This window comes from Eumetopias jubatus, unplaced genomic scaffold (assembly GCF_037043125.1).
Source record: "Eumetopias jubatus isolate StellerSeaLion01/CBP00866 unplaced genomic scaffold, mEumJub1_p1.0 scaffold_12, whole genome shotgun sequence".
Taxonomy (NCBI): domain Eukaryota; kingdom Metazoa; phylum Chordata; class Mammalia; order Carnivora; family Otariidae; genus Eumetopias; species Eumetopias jubatus.
In genome coordinates, this window is record NW_028274818.1 from 109703194 (window position 1) to 109717215 (window position 14022).

At 58.7% G+C, this 14022-nt stretch overlaps 1 protein-coding gene across 7 annotated transcripts in view; it reads left to right on the forward strand.

Moving 5' to 3' along the window:
• The window catches only part of MAD1L1 (mitotic arrest deficient 1 like 1), a 318559-nt gene that overhangs the window by 721 nt on the left and 303816 nt on the right, over positions 1 to 14022 (forward strand). For 2 of the 7 annotated variants that reach the window (XM_028091872.2, XM_028091880.2), the window contains exons 1-9: positions 31 to 417; positions 1345 to 1507; positions 4208 to 4348; positions 6429 to 6608; positions 9015 to 9139; positions 9964 to 10045; positions 10924 to 11054; positions 11214 to 11328; positions 13168 to 13229. In XM_028091872.2, coding sequence (XP_027947673.1) covers positions 200 to 417; positions 1345 to 1507; positions 4208 to 4348; positions 6429 to 6608; positions 9015 to 9139; positions 9964 to 10045; positions 10924 to 11054; positions 11214 to 11328; positions 13168 to 13229 — 1217 coding nt within the window. In that variant the 5' untranslated portion in view covers positions 31 to 199. Of the gene's footprint in view, positions 1 to 27; positions 418 to 1344; positions 1508 to 4207; positions 4349 to 6428; positions 6609 to 9014; positions 9140 to 9963; positions 10046 to 10923; positions 11055 to 11213; positions 11329 to 13167; positions 13230 to 14022 lie in introns of those variants that run through there. The other 5 variants (XM_028091876.2, XM_088016764.1, XM_028091878.2 and 2 more) reach the window with 4 other exon arrangements.

Sequence of the window (14022 nt, forward strand, 5' to 3'; positions counted from 1 at the left end):
GCGCAGCCCAGGGGTTGTGATTTCCCGGGGTTTCGGTTTCCGTGGTTGGGTTGCAGAAGATTGGAGTCTGGCGGATAAAGAGATGGAGTTTGAGCTGCTGCCTAATCGCATGCCTGGTGCAGCGGCTTAGTTCCAGGCAGTTGGAAACGTGTGTGTGCTCTTCATTCCGGTGGATTACACACAGCAGTTCTTACAGGGGATGGCCTCTCCCGAACAGGACATAGTGGCTAAGTTTCCCATTAGGGGATGGAGAGTATGGCCCCGATCTGATCTTGGCAGACGGAGGGCTTTGCCTTCTGGAGCTGGCCTCTGCCGTCTCCTGCCGCTTGGGCCTTTATCTGCCAGGCTCTCAGCACTCGGTGCTGGTCCTGTTCCATCTTGCAATCCGTTTTCCATCGACAGCGTGTTTGAGAGGAGGTGAGCACAGTCGCATTGTCCGGGGTGCTAATGTCGCCCACAGAGGAGAAGGGCTCTGTTCTCCTCCAACAGGGATTCCGAGTGAGAGTCCTCACTTTCTTCCCCTGGGGTGTTGCTGGGGAGGTGTTTCCAATCTAATACTTAGGGCCAGCCTTTTACCCATGCACCTGTGGGAATTCACGCCTTTGCTCATTAACTGTACTGGGGATGTTTCCTGTCCACGGGCGGGCGTCAGGCCACGGTCAGTACAGGTTTGGGGATGTGGGTTCTTTTTTTTGTTTTTGTTTTTAATATTTTAATATTTTAATTATTTATTAGAGGGCAAGAGAGAGAGCACAAGGTGGGCCGGGACAAGCAGACTATCCCGTGAACAGGGAGCCTGATATGGGGCTGTGTCCCAGAACCCTGGGATCATGACCTGAGCCGAAGGCAGACGCTTAACCTACGCCCAGGGGGTGCCCCGGGGATGCCGGTTCTTTGCTGTTGCTTGTGCTCTGCCATGCACTGACGCTTGTGGGGCACACTGGACTTTAGAACCACACAGACCTGGGTTCCAGTCCGGTCTGTAACTTTCTGAAACCCCACTTTCATGATGTGTGAAATACGTGCAGAAAGACCTAGTTGGCCCCTTGTGGAGTCTGAGATGTCCTGTGTGAAGTTACAGGCAGAGTGATGAACTGCGGTACTGGCTGCGCCTCTGCCATATGGCAACGTATTGCTGGACTCATCCCCACAGCAGCTGCGCGCGGTGGCTCTCAGGAGCCCCAGTTTACAGATGAGTTTGGCCTGCCAGCTAACTGCGAACATGTGGTTATGAACACTGGGGTATCGTAAGGGCTCTGAGAGGGCACTGGGAGAGTGGGGCTGCTGGTAGAGCTAATGATGCCTGCAGAGGCTCACGGTGTCCCCTCCCTTGTCTTCCTCCAGAAGCACAGTGGCCATGGATGACCTGGGGGAAAACACCACCGTTCTGTCCACCCTGAGGTCTTTGAACAGCTTCATTTCTCAGCGGGTGGAGGCAGGGTCTGGACTGGATGCTTCCGCCTCTGCCCCAAGCTCTCTGCAGATGCAGTACCAGCAGAGCATGCAGGTGAGTGCCCTGTGGCACGAAGGGGTCTCTGGGTAGAAGACACCTGCCCTTAGGTGGGGCCTGTTCAGGTGCCAGTTAGGTCAGGTGAGTGCTCATGTGTGCGGAGGGGTCTCCAAGTAGAGAGGAAGATTGAGTATGTCCTGGTCTCAGACTATGGGGGGCCGTTTGCAGATCTTGGCTTCAGTCTGTCATGATGTGGCTTTTACAGTTTTCCGATAAGAAGTCTTATTTCACATTCTTAGCAACGCTTACTATAGACTATTAAGGAAGGGTCAGGTCCCCTGGACAACTTGAGGTTCCACAAACTTGTGGGGTCAGTCTCATGGGGCAGGGGTCACTGGGGCCACATGAGGAGAGGGTGCTGTGTGCAGCCTGGCCCTGGCCCCTGCCAGTCCGCACCACTGCCGCATCAGGCAGTTACAGTCCCCTGCTCATGCAGCTGAGGCCGGTCCTCGGTAACGGCCTGTGACAGAGCCGGTGGTGTCCTGTGGCTCTGGGAGCCCTGAAGGGGCCCAGGCAACATGTGGTTAAACAAATGCTCCTGTGTTTGTGTGCGTTCATTTGCTGAATAATTGAATGATTTTTGTTCGTTTAGTGGACTGAGTTGCTCACTGCCATTTTTTGGCAAAGACTTTTTATTCCGAAATTGGATCTTTTGTGTTTTTGGTGTTAAAGCACTTTTTTTGGAAATAATGGTGGTAATTGTTTTTTTGTCTTGCTTTTGATTCTTGCTCACTGGTAAAATAAGAAATTGGCAACTTTGGTCTAAAGAAGTGTTGTAATTTTGTTGATGCAAATGTTTGGGAACTTTTGGCCAGTCTGTCAGAACTATAGGATTTCAGAAGCCCAGTTCTTACTGAGCTGGTGCTGTGGAGGGCCTCCTCCGTGTGGGGGATTCCATAGGCAGAGTGAGCTGGTCAGAATCTTGTAGCTGCAAGACCTGTCAGGGCCCTGACCTGGCCCTGTGCTATTCCAGCACTTCTGGCATTGGTTTTGTGCCCTGCCAAGCTGCCCCCAAAGGCAGGTGAGGGAACTGAGACCCCACAGGTCTGGAGAGTCTGGCAGTCCCTGCCCCCTTGCCCTTTTTTTAATGCTCGTGTTTCTGTGGGAAACTCTGCTCCATGTCAGCGTTGGTTTAAACAGAAACATGTTTCAGTTACTCTCCTTCAAATGCAGTCTGTGGGCCAGGAAGATGTGGCCACGGACCCGTCTCTCTAGGGCTCCTGGCCGCTGTGCAGTAGGTCCCACGGGAGCTGGGGGCCGTCCTTTGGAGCGGCTGGGCCCTCGCTGCCCGCCGAGACTGGGAAGGCCAGTGAGTTTGATGGAGGGTGGAATTCGGAACCCCCACACTTCAGCCGGTGTGCACTGAAATGAGAGAAAATGTCAGAGGATAAAGAAAGTGTGGACTTGGGCCCTCAAAGAGTGTGTGAGGGGGTGGGTAGAGAAGATGCCTTTCCTCTGGCCTGGGATTTCTCAACCTTGGTACTGCTGACATTTGGGGCTGGAGAATTTGTTTTGCAGGACTTGCTTCTGCCTTGTGGGATGTTAAGGGACATCCCTGGCCTCTGCCCACTGGATGCTAGTAGCGGACACATGCTCCCACCCCCTCTTTTGACAGCAGTGTTTCCAGATGTCGCCACGTGTCCCTGGTGGAACTGAGAACCCCTTGCTCTAGCCCAGTGCTTCTCAAACTTCAGTGTGCATATGAATCCCCGAGGCTATGTGTAAAAGGAAGTTTTTGATTTGACATCTCTGGGGTGCAGCTTGAGGTTCTGCATTTCTTTTTACTGCCCAGCAGTGGCTGTGTCACTAGCCATTCCTAGAACGGTCAGGCTTTAGTCCATGTGAGGACGATGCCTTAACACAGTCAGTGGTTCTGCGAAACTGTTTGGTGTGTCTTCTGAGACCCTTCAAGGCTTGACCTCACCTTTATGTACCTACCCTCTGTGGCAGGCCGACTTCTAAGATGGCTCTTGAGTCCCTGGCCCCTGGTGGACCACACTTTCTCCCACTTAAACACTAATGTGGTTCTGTGGCAGCAGGATTTTGCCAACATAATTAAGAAATCAGTCGACCTGAAGATGGTGGGCCTGACTTACTCAGAGCTGGAGAGGGATTGTGCATATGGGGGATTCTCTCTTGCTGGTTTTGGAGGTGGAGAGGGCCACATGCAAGGGATGTGGGTGGCTTCTAGGAGCTGACAGCAGCCTGGGGCTGACAGTAAGGAAGCGGGACCTTAGTCCTCCAGCCGTGTGAGTGTGAAAGAGGATCCCAAGGTCCGGATGAGTTTAGAACCTGGCCACCAGTGTTGATTTTAGCCTGTGAGACCCTGATCAGACAACCTGGCCATGTGTGCCCGGCCTTCTGTGCATAAAACCTGACTGATAACGTGGGATTTTAGCTGCTGAGTTTGTGGTAATTTGCTACATGGCAATAGGAAACTAACATGCCCTCTTCTCTAGAACAAGCCTGCACACTGTCATCTTAAAGTATACCTTTCTCTTCCTGTTATTATTTCCTCTTTGTTTACCGCCTCTCCCCACCCATTTTCCAACGAAGGGCCCAGCATCCATCCTTCTTCCCCAGGGCTGAGTATGGGCCTTGTTGGAGGCAGGTGCTCGGTGTGAGTGTCGGACAAGCCGCTCACCTATTTGGTACAGCTGCTGAGGGTTCTCTTCCCCTTGGGTGTGACCTGGTCAGCTGGAGGAACGAGCGGAGCGGATCCGTTCCAAGTCCCAGGTCGTCCAGGTGGAGCGGGAGAAGATGCAGATGGAGCTGAGCCACAAGAGAGCTCGAGTGGAGCTGGAGCGGGCGGCTAGCACCAGTGCCAGGCGCTATGAGGTGGGTGTGAGCAGGTGCACGGTGCCTGCTAGGCCATAAGGCAGGCAAGCCTCCTGGCAGGGAGCCTGGGTGCTCTGCCTCTGGGTTGCCGGGGACTGCCTTGTTAAGCCACAGACAGCAGCTATGCTTCATGTCCTTGAGGGGGGCAGCGCACAGGGGACGGCTGTCTGCCATGTCTGCCGGTGAGGTGCTGGCTCTGCGGGCATGCCTCTCTGCTGGGCTGCCTGTTCTCCCTGCCACCCCACCCCAGCCCCCACTCCCCCCTGCCCCCAAGACTTGGGGTGTAAATCCAGCAGCAATACGAGGTACCACAGGGATGACAGGCTTAGAAAGTCACTGGGTTGTGTAAAGGTCTCAGGTCCAGGCCAGACCAATCTTGCTCACGTGGTTAGAGGGCCTCAGAGCAAGGGTCTCCAGTCTTGGGGGTACTTCCTGTTGTCCCTGGCTTACCTAGGGCAGACTGGGCAAATGCAACCCCCCATTACCTAGGGAAGGTACTAGGTTTTTACTGAGGGCATAAATCCCTTTTTTTGTTTCAAGTAACAGCACTTTGCCAGGGGTTTTCAATAAGTGCTCATGATTTGTGGAAATGCTGCCAAGACTTAGGCAAAGCATTGAACCAGCATGTCTCTGACCTGCCTACGCTTCCCCCAAGGGTGGATGTCTGGCCCCATACTTGCCTTATGTGGCATATTTGCATGCTTTCCTAGTCCTGTAAAAATAGTGGATGTCTTCAAGGGTGTGATGCTAATGGATGTATTTGACCCTGGTATGCAGGCTTCTGGCTGTGGTGTGCTGTGTGGGCCTAGTAGCCCAGGAACATGGCCTACAAGTGGGTCCCACGGCCTTGGCATTGGCTCTGGTGTTGCTCCCAGGGCTTCCTCCTAAGGTGGAGCTTTAGCTGATGTTCTGGGTCGTCCTAGGAGGGACAGTCCTGGAGGAACTAGTGGGAAGGGACAGGGAGAGGCCGTGGGAATCTTGCTGCTCTTAGAAGTGCATCATTAGGGCTGAAGGTGGCACCAGGGGCCATTAGATCGTAGGAACTGGGGTGTTGGTGCTACTACCCTGACTCTCAGGGAGATGGCAGGGGGTATGGAGCTATTGGAATTTTCCTGAGCCATTAGTCCATCAAGGGCAAGACCTGTCCTGGCTGCCTTGGGTCTCCAGGGTGCAGTGCAGGCCATGGTACCTTATAGGTACTTAGAATACTTTGGAATGGGTTGGGGGGATTGTCTCACGGTTGGTGGAAGTCTTTTCTTGGGGAAATCAAAGCATGCAGGGCTGAGCTAATCCCATGTGCTCGCTGGGCTTGGCCTCTGTCTGAGAGGCCTTTCCCTTCCCACCCACAGACATGGTTGAATGTGACCTGGAACCATCTGAGCCGGTGGCTTTCAAATTGTCCCTTTGAGTCTTGGACATCTGTCATGGTTTTTCAGGGACTGCCAGTTTGGCCATGGGTGGGGATCTCAGAACCTCTCAGATGGTGAAACTTTGGTTGGGGACCTGCAGGGACTGCCTGTGTGAACTTGGGATGGGCAGCCTGAATAGAGATGCTATGTCCTGCTCTGTGGTGGGTTGCGCGGGGCCCTGCATTGTGAAAGGGTCCCCCGACTCTTCAAGGCCAGACTTGCAGGTCCCTCGAGCGGGCCGTGTCCCTCCGTGTTCATTAGCTCCTCCTTGATGCTGGGCTGGAGAGCCTGGTCTGAGCGCTTGCCTCGGGTGTGCTGGTGGGCCTTCTGCAGCGCCGCCTCCCAGGGAGAGGCCAGAGGTCAGCGGCATCGGGTGCCCACTTGGTGGTCCCTTTGCTTCTGGGCTGAGGGTGAGCCCCTAAGTGGCTGACTGCCGTCTCCCGAGACCACCCGGGTCCATCAGAGTGAGGAATCTCAGTCCTGGGGCTGCCTTCCCAGCATAAGACGCACGGTGGTTCTGCAGGCCTGTGGGAGAGGACGTGCCTGGAGGGGCCTCTGGTGGTGTGAGCAGGGCCTGCTGCGTGGCCGGCACTGGTGTAGGAGGGGTCCCCGTCCTGAGGGAGGACTGGGGTGGGCCTCCCCACTCTCGCTTACTCTCCCCACTCCGGCAGCGCGAGGTGGATCGCAACCAGGAGCTCCTGACGCGCATTCGGCAGCTGCAGGAGCGGGAGGCCGAGGCGGAGGAGAAGATGAAGGAGCAGCTGGAACGCCATAGGCTGTGTAAGCAGAGCCTGGACGCCGCCGGCCAGAAGCTGCGGGAGAAGGAGGACGGCCTGGCCGCGGCCGGCGAGGTGAGCGCTGTCCCAGGGGTGTCGTTTCTCGGGGGAGAGGCGTGGGCGCCCTGGGGTGCCCCCACCGCGGCGCTGGGCGGTTTCCTCTGCCTCCTTGCCACGTGTGTGCGGGGTTTGCATTGTCTTAATCCAGGTAAAAATAACTCCTTTTCCACTCCGTGGCCTTCAGTTCGTGAATCAAACACTTAGTCTTTGTAGTTATGACTTTCAGCGATTGAAGAGTCTGCATCGCATCGTTTAAAAACTGTACTTCTGTGCGTGCATTCTGGTAGATGTATATACATGCACATACATGCGTCAGGTCGCACGTAGCGTTTGACTTCTGTTACTGATTTTGACGTATTCCTAGGAATGGGGATTCAGGTCTCTGGGGACAGCGTCTGGCTTTTGCTACTGGTTGCTGTGTTGTCCTGGTGGCATTGTGGAGGGCTTTGGTTTCCCTGTGGCCTTACCTGTCATGGATGGTGGTATCTTCTGGAAGTACCTGTGGGTTTTTTTTCCCCCTTCCCAGAGATGTAGTGTTGCCCCTGGATTTGCATTTCTTTGGTTATTAGCAGGTCTGTGAGTATTTGAGAATGTCTTTGAAGCAAGCGCATAGATGAACTGTAGTCCTTACTCTCTCTACCAGCTGAAAGTTGTACAGATTTTAGAAACAGAGCCCAAACATTGATGCTGGTGGAAATTGGACTCGCCTGACCTTCCCTGTCCCTTTGCTGTGGCGCTGCGGATCACAGGTGCAGTGAGGAAAAAGATGAAGCACTGCCCGGGGAGGGAGCAGGGCACGAGATCATTGGTATTCTGTCTCTGCGTGCTTTTCTCTCCTTGATAGATCTCGGGAAGCAGGCTGCAGGTTATTTCTGCCTTGGCAGCGCTGGAGAGCATGTTAAGGTTGTTCCTACATCTGTCATCTGATGTGGATGTTGGCAGGAGAGGAACTGTGATCGGCCTCAAGACAAGTCCCCCTGTGGCCCTTGGCTTGCCTAGGCTGCGTTCTGGAGGCTGGTGCGGGGCCCGTGGGGGAGGGCGGGGCCTGCGCTCTGTTCAGTGAAGAGCGAGGTTGGGGGAGAACCTTGCCACACAGGTTGCAAAGAGGCTGAGAGAGGGGCCAGGGTGGGAAGGTGGCGGCCAGTCAGGATGGAGGACCCTGAATTTTGTTTCTGTTATTTGTACCTCCTTGGAGAAGCCTTCCCTGGTGACTCCATCATCACTGCCCCCACATGTACTCTCTCCACCGTGCCTGGGTCGTGAGCTCATCACCGGGAAGTCCTCTTGCTGACCGCCGGGCTTCCCCAGAGCCAGGTCCTGTGTGCATTAATTGGATTCAGGAAGACTTCTCAAAGGTGGTTTTCCTAGTTAAATGTATTTTAGTAGTTCCATTCTTCTGTGATGCCCGGGTTGATAGGCACCCTTGTAACAGAGCAGATGGATGGAGTATGGGTGTGGACGGCCTGTGTCAGCCTCCCCTGGGGAATGTGGGTCCTGGGGTGGTGTGGGCCCCTGGGCCATGTGAGAGTGAGTCAGGCCTCCTTGTTGGCAGGGGTTGCCCTGGGACTGCTGGTGTCCCTCACTGTGGGGCGTTTGCTGGACCGGGTCCCTGTCCTCTGGTCCAGAAGGTTAATTTACAGGGACCCTTCTGAGTGCGCTTCCCTGGTGGCCTGATTGGTGGGCTGGCTTCCCCCTGGGAAAGCCATAGAGGGAGAGCAGTGACCAGATGGTCACTGGGAGGTCATCTGGTGAGGGTGCGGGCCGATGGAAGGGCAGCAGGTCCGCCTCTGGAGGCCAGAGGCTTGGCCCTGGGCCAGCCTCCCCAGCCCCGGCCTTCTGGCTGAGGGCACGCCTGCGCTTGCCTCGCGGCTGGATGTCTGGCCCCATTCTTGCCTTCTGGCCGAGGCATTCCCGTGGCTCCTCCACCCCGGCGGGCTCCGGTAGCATCGTTCTGAAGGTGGCCTCTGTCCCCCATTTCTTGGCAGGATGTGGCTGTGCCTCCCAGGGAGTGTCTAGCTGGGATGGGGGCATGGTGGGGGTTCGTTCGGGGCAGGTGCGGCGCGGGGAGCCGCACAAGCACACTGGGCACAAGTGAGGGCCCCACGTGACAGATGTCATGGGGCACGGGCCTCTCGGCAGGCAGCCCATCCCCACGGCCCAGTCTTTTCCCATTTGCTTGAGGGAAGCGCGAGGCCGGCTGCAGACCAGGATACTCTGGGGTTGGGTTGAGGGGCGGCTTGTCCGCCCAGATCATGGGTCGGAAAGGAGAAGAGGGCTTGGTCCCTGCCCACAGGAGGGGGGTGGCAGGTGCAGGCTCTTTTGGGGCCATTTGGCCCGTGGGCTTGTGGGTCAGGAGCTCACCTCTGTGTGTGTGTCACAGCCCGTAAGCAGCAGCCGTGTTCCGCCCCCCCCCCCCCCCAGACCATCAGCGCGCTAAAGGCGAAGGTCTCCGAGTTGCAGTGGAGCGTGATGAATCAGGAGATGCAGGTGAAGAGCCTGGAGTCTGAGAAGCAGGAACTCAAGGAGCAGCTGGCCTTGCAGCACAAGTGAGTGGCTGCGCTGGGGTGGGGCCCTGCCCCTTTGCCAGGTGAGCCTGCCCGTGGGTCACCCTGGGTCTAGTCAGGCTGACGCCTGCTGGGGCCTGTGCCGAGCTGCACATCCAGTGGTTATCGGTGTGTGAGACCGTGAACGGCAAGGCCTGGGCTCGTCATCCTGTGCCCTCTGTGGTCTGTGCACCCAGTGTTCATGCGTGCCATCTGCACCGAGCCCCGAGGACCTACAGGTGTCCTTAGGGTCTGTCCTCCCTGTCCATAGGCTGTTGGCAGCAGACGCAGGGGCCACTGAAATGAGGATGATGAGTGTTTTAAATGTTCTGAGAACAACAGCAGGGAGCAGTCATTTCTTCCCTCCCCGGGGGCTGGGACCCCTGCTCACAGAGAGCTTCCCCAGAAGTGAGGCTTTAAAGGCTGTGGGGGGTGCCCCTGGGGCGGATGGGGTGTGGGCCAGAGGGGCCATACAGGCGGAGGCTGCCTTCTGAGTAGGCGTGGAAGTCTGAAAGGTCAGAGGACGGAATTCTCTCCCTGTGATCTAGGCCTTTACCTTCGCAGGTGTTGTCCTAGGAGAGCTCTGGACGCTCCTGGGTAGGGTTGGGGGCGTGGGGGGGGGGGGTCCACGGGAGGGGCCTCGGCTGTGGCTGTGCCAGGGGCGCGCAACGGAGGCGAGGGAAGAGAGCTGGGGGTGTGACCCGAAGAGACCGAGGCCCTAGTGCCCTGGGGTCTGGGGGTCCACACTGGAGAGCCTCTAGGGTGAGGGCAACTGCTGGCTTTACTCCTCACCTCTGTCTGCACGTGATGTGCTTTTCTCTCGATAGGAAATGTGAGGAGGCCAATCAGAAGGTTCAGGAGCTCCAGGCCAGCCAGGAAGCGAGGGCCGACCAGGAGCAGAGGATCAGGGTGCGTTACTCCGTCTCAGGCGCAGGCTGTGTCTGGTGGACGTCCTGGTGGCGGTCTCAGCCATCCAGCCGCTTTAGCTGGGGCACGCTTCGGGCGTCTGGGGGCCGTGAGCTGCCTGTGCCCACGTACCGTTGATTCTGTCGCTCATCTGTGTGTGTGCCGTGCTCAGGGCTGGGGCTGCTGCCCCCCACCTCCCCCCAGCGTTGCTTCCTTGTCAGGCCTTGGCCTCTTGGCTGCCCCCCGCCTCTGCTCTCCCACGTGCTGTTCTCTGGCCGTGGTGCCCGCCTGGCTCTGGCACCTCACGGCTGTGCAGCCTGCTGGCCCCCCTCCCGCAGTGGGCTCGCCTGCACTGCACAGTGTCTGCCCTTCTCCCAGACTTAGCTGTGTCCTGTGTTGCCCTGGCCCTGCTGCTTGGCCTGCACATGGCGCAGAGCTGAGCCTCTTAATGTCTGTTGACTGACTGACTCGGTCCTGGTCTCATGCACTGAGCTTGTTTGTTGACTTGTCGCTGACGGATGCCAGCTGTCCCCAGTGTGTCTTGAGACTGCAGGTCGTGAAGGAAAGGCCGTCGGCAACGTGCAAAAGACTCATCTCTCACGCGGGCTCTAGTGTGGCTGGAGCGGGTCTGGCAGGGGAGGAGTGCTGTGTTTGACGTGCTTGTTCAGGGAGCCTTGGCTGCCTGTGCTCGGGCGTGTGTGTGCCGGGGCCCCGCGCCCGAGGGCAGTGCGGCACCGAGGTGTGGCCCCAGCCTGTAGCGCCACGTCGGGGCGCCCCTGAAGCGAACGTGGAGGACGTCGTGCAGGGGCACCCCTGGTGTATGGGGCGGGACCGGGCCGCGGTGGTCGACTTCGTCCTCTCTGCCCCCTGGCCTCCCTCAGGATCTGGAGCAGAAGCTGTCCCTGCAGGAGCAGGATGCCGCAGTCGTGAAGAATATGAAGTCCGAGCTGGTGCGGCTGCCCAAGATGGAGAGGGAGCTGAAGCAGCTGCGGGAGGAGAGCGCCTACCTGCGGTGAGGCAGGCGGGGCGTGGGGCGGGGCCCGGGGTGGGGCAGGGCGGGGCGGCCGCACCGGGCTGCCCTCCCCCCCCGCCCCCTCCCGCCCCCTCCCGCCCCCTCCCGTCCCCCGGTGTGTTGACGGTGTGTTGACGGCCGTGTTTCCGGCCCTGCCAGGGAGATGCGAGAGACCAACGGGCTGCTCAGGGAGGAGCTGGAGGGGCTGCGGCGGCGGCTGGGGCGGCAAGAGAAGACGCGGGAGAGTCTGGTTGTCCTGGAGCTGGAGAAGGAGGTGGGGCCCCGGGGACAGTGGGCTGTTCCCTGTGGGTGTCCTCTGTCCGGGGGACCCTGGGTGTTTCAGTCCAGTGTTCCAGTTCCCCTCCTGAAACGTGGAAGTGCTGGGCTGCGGGTGGGCGGAACAGTGGCCCCAGAACCGTGCCCGGCCTTCCGTGCGGGCCCTCGTGAGCCGGCCCGGGGTGGGGAGACTCGGCCGGGGAGCGCAGTGGCCCGGTGGTCAGGCATCCTCGCGTGGGCTGGGGACGCGTGGGGGAATCAGAGAGGTATCATGAGGGGAGGACCCAGCCCCCCTGCTGCTGAGGTGTGGAGACGGAGGAGGGCTTCTAGAAGCTGGAGAGGGCTGGAAATGGGTTCTTCCCAAGAGCCTCCAGAAGGAGCTCTAAGAGCGTGTGTTGTACTGTTCTCAGCCGCCCGGCAGAAATGGGAGAGCTGTTACAGGTAGTGAGTCACAGAGGAGGTGGTGTGGGACACCTGACACCAGCCTTGTTCCCCCCCGCAGATGTGAGCAGGTGCCCGGGCTCCATTTCTTCTGCTGTTGGACTCACAGTGGCGTTCTGTGGGGCGATGTCTGTAGGACTTGGTGCTGCAAGCATCCCGCTTCTCCCTCGTGCGCGTGCGGGGGTGCAGAAGCTCTGTCTCACCTATAAGCCACGGGGCCCTCTGTTGGTTCCTGGGTGATGGGGGTGTGCTGGTAGCTGCCTGCACCTGGACAGAGGGGCCGCCTTTGGCCTCACAGGGTGGGAGCCAAGCTCCTCTAGGATGCTGGCCTCTGTATGAACTCAGCCTGAAGATGCAGTTCCAGACAGAGCAGTGTTTCCTCTCAGCAATTCTGAAATTGGTTAAGATTCTGTCTCCAGAGTCGCACTGCCTCGCGTGAAATCCTGCCGTGGTTGCTTGGTGGCTGTGTGACCCTGGGCAAGTGACTCATACTCTCTGTGTCCTATATAACGGGGAGGAACAGTGTCTGCCTTGCAGTGTCAGGAGGGCTCAATGAATTCACGTCCTGTGCTTGAACAGCGCCTGGCCCTTGGTAGATGGTCACTGAGCATCGGCTCTAGCGACAGAGTCGTTAACCAGCTGCGCCCTGCACGCGATAGGGCCGTCAGGTGACTGAGTGAATGCAGGGATGCCAGCAGGGCGCTTGGCCCGGGCGGGGTTGGGGGGAGGCCAGACAGAGGCACATGGTCCTTGCCCTCACATTGCTTACATTCTGGAAGAGGTGGGGGGAACTCTAACGTGGGGTGTGGGTCGGAGTGTGGCCAGGCAGGTGATGTCCCCACCTTCTCCTGTTCTCCTTGTGGGGCCCCGGGCCCGAGTCGGCCATGTCAGCTGGGGGTAGTTTGGCTCTAGGGCCAAATGCGTCTGCCCTGGGGCCCCGCGTCCTGTGGAGCCCCTGGAACGTGGGAGAGGCGGTGGGTTCTTGTGGTTTCAGCGCCCAGGTCTGCCCTGGGGCGCGGGCTGTTTTTATGGGACCACGCGTGCGGCTGTTTACCACCCTTGTCCCTGCTCCCCGGTGCTTTCCCTGCTGAGACTCTTCCCTGACTCCGTGGGACCGCGAACATGTGAGGCCGGGCGTGCTCTTGGTGGGAGTAAGCTGTCTGCTCCGGGGCAGACTCGGAGTGCTTCCGCCTTTAGCTCAGAGATAAGAGCAGGTTGTTCGGAGGGATCAGGGAGACCTGACATCCACCTCGTTGCTGTCGCCTTTGCGTAAGGCTCTTTGGTCCGGGGACTGAGGTGGGGCTGCGTGAGGAAGGGCAGCAGGCGGCTGCGGAGGCCTCGGAAGGGAGATGCTGGGGTCGCGGCGCTCTTAGCGTTCACCTCCTTGTCTTTCCAGAGGCTGCTGGCAAAGCTGCAGAGCTGGGAGCGGCTGGAGCAGACCACGGGCTTGAGCATCAGGTAGGCGGAGGGCACCACTGACCGCACGGCCCTGCCTCCCCGGCGTCGCCAGCAGCCGCCCTGCTCGAGGCTGCCGGGGCGGCTCCTGCCGGGGCCCCTGACGTCGGGTGAAGTACTTTCGCCGTGGGGGGGACGGGCCCGAAGTGACTCTGCTGCCGACATCTGAACAGCTTCTTCACGTAGGGTCGGCGGCCGAGTGCTGGCCGGGGCCTGATTGCCCTGTGCCGTCGGGCTTTGCGAAGGGACTCCGTGTATGCTCAGGCAGCGGTTGCCTTTGGGGCAGGCCGTTCCTTTTAGGCAAATACAAACGAGATGAACTGAGTTTTGGGGGGAAAAGGGGAAACGCCATTGTGGAGGATTGTGCCCGTCAGGCCCCCGCAGCAGCCTGGGCCCCTCTGTGTCGAGCTGTTGCCAGCAGGGGAGTGGCTGGATGCAGGGGGGCTGTGGTGGGGGCTGCCGGGCGGGGAGCCGGCCTCTCGTTCTCTGCTGGGGAGGATGGCCAGGGCAGGCGTCTTACCGCTGCTCCCTGCCCCCAGGCCCGCACGTTCTGCCTCCCGTCCTTCTGGGGGCCCTGTCCCTCGGTCCCCAGGACTCTGGGCTCCGCCGTGGGCTCACCCTTCCCGCAGCTTTGTCAGTATCTGGTCGGTCCAGCCTGGGAGAGGGCTGGCGGAAGATTGATCGTTAGGGATGAGTCCTTGGAGCTTCGGTGTTTCAAGAGCTTTTTGTCTGCTTGTGTGACTTTAAGACTGTAGCCTCTCGGTTGTGTTTCGTGCTGCTCTTGGAAACTGGGCCA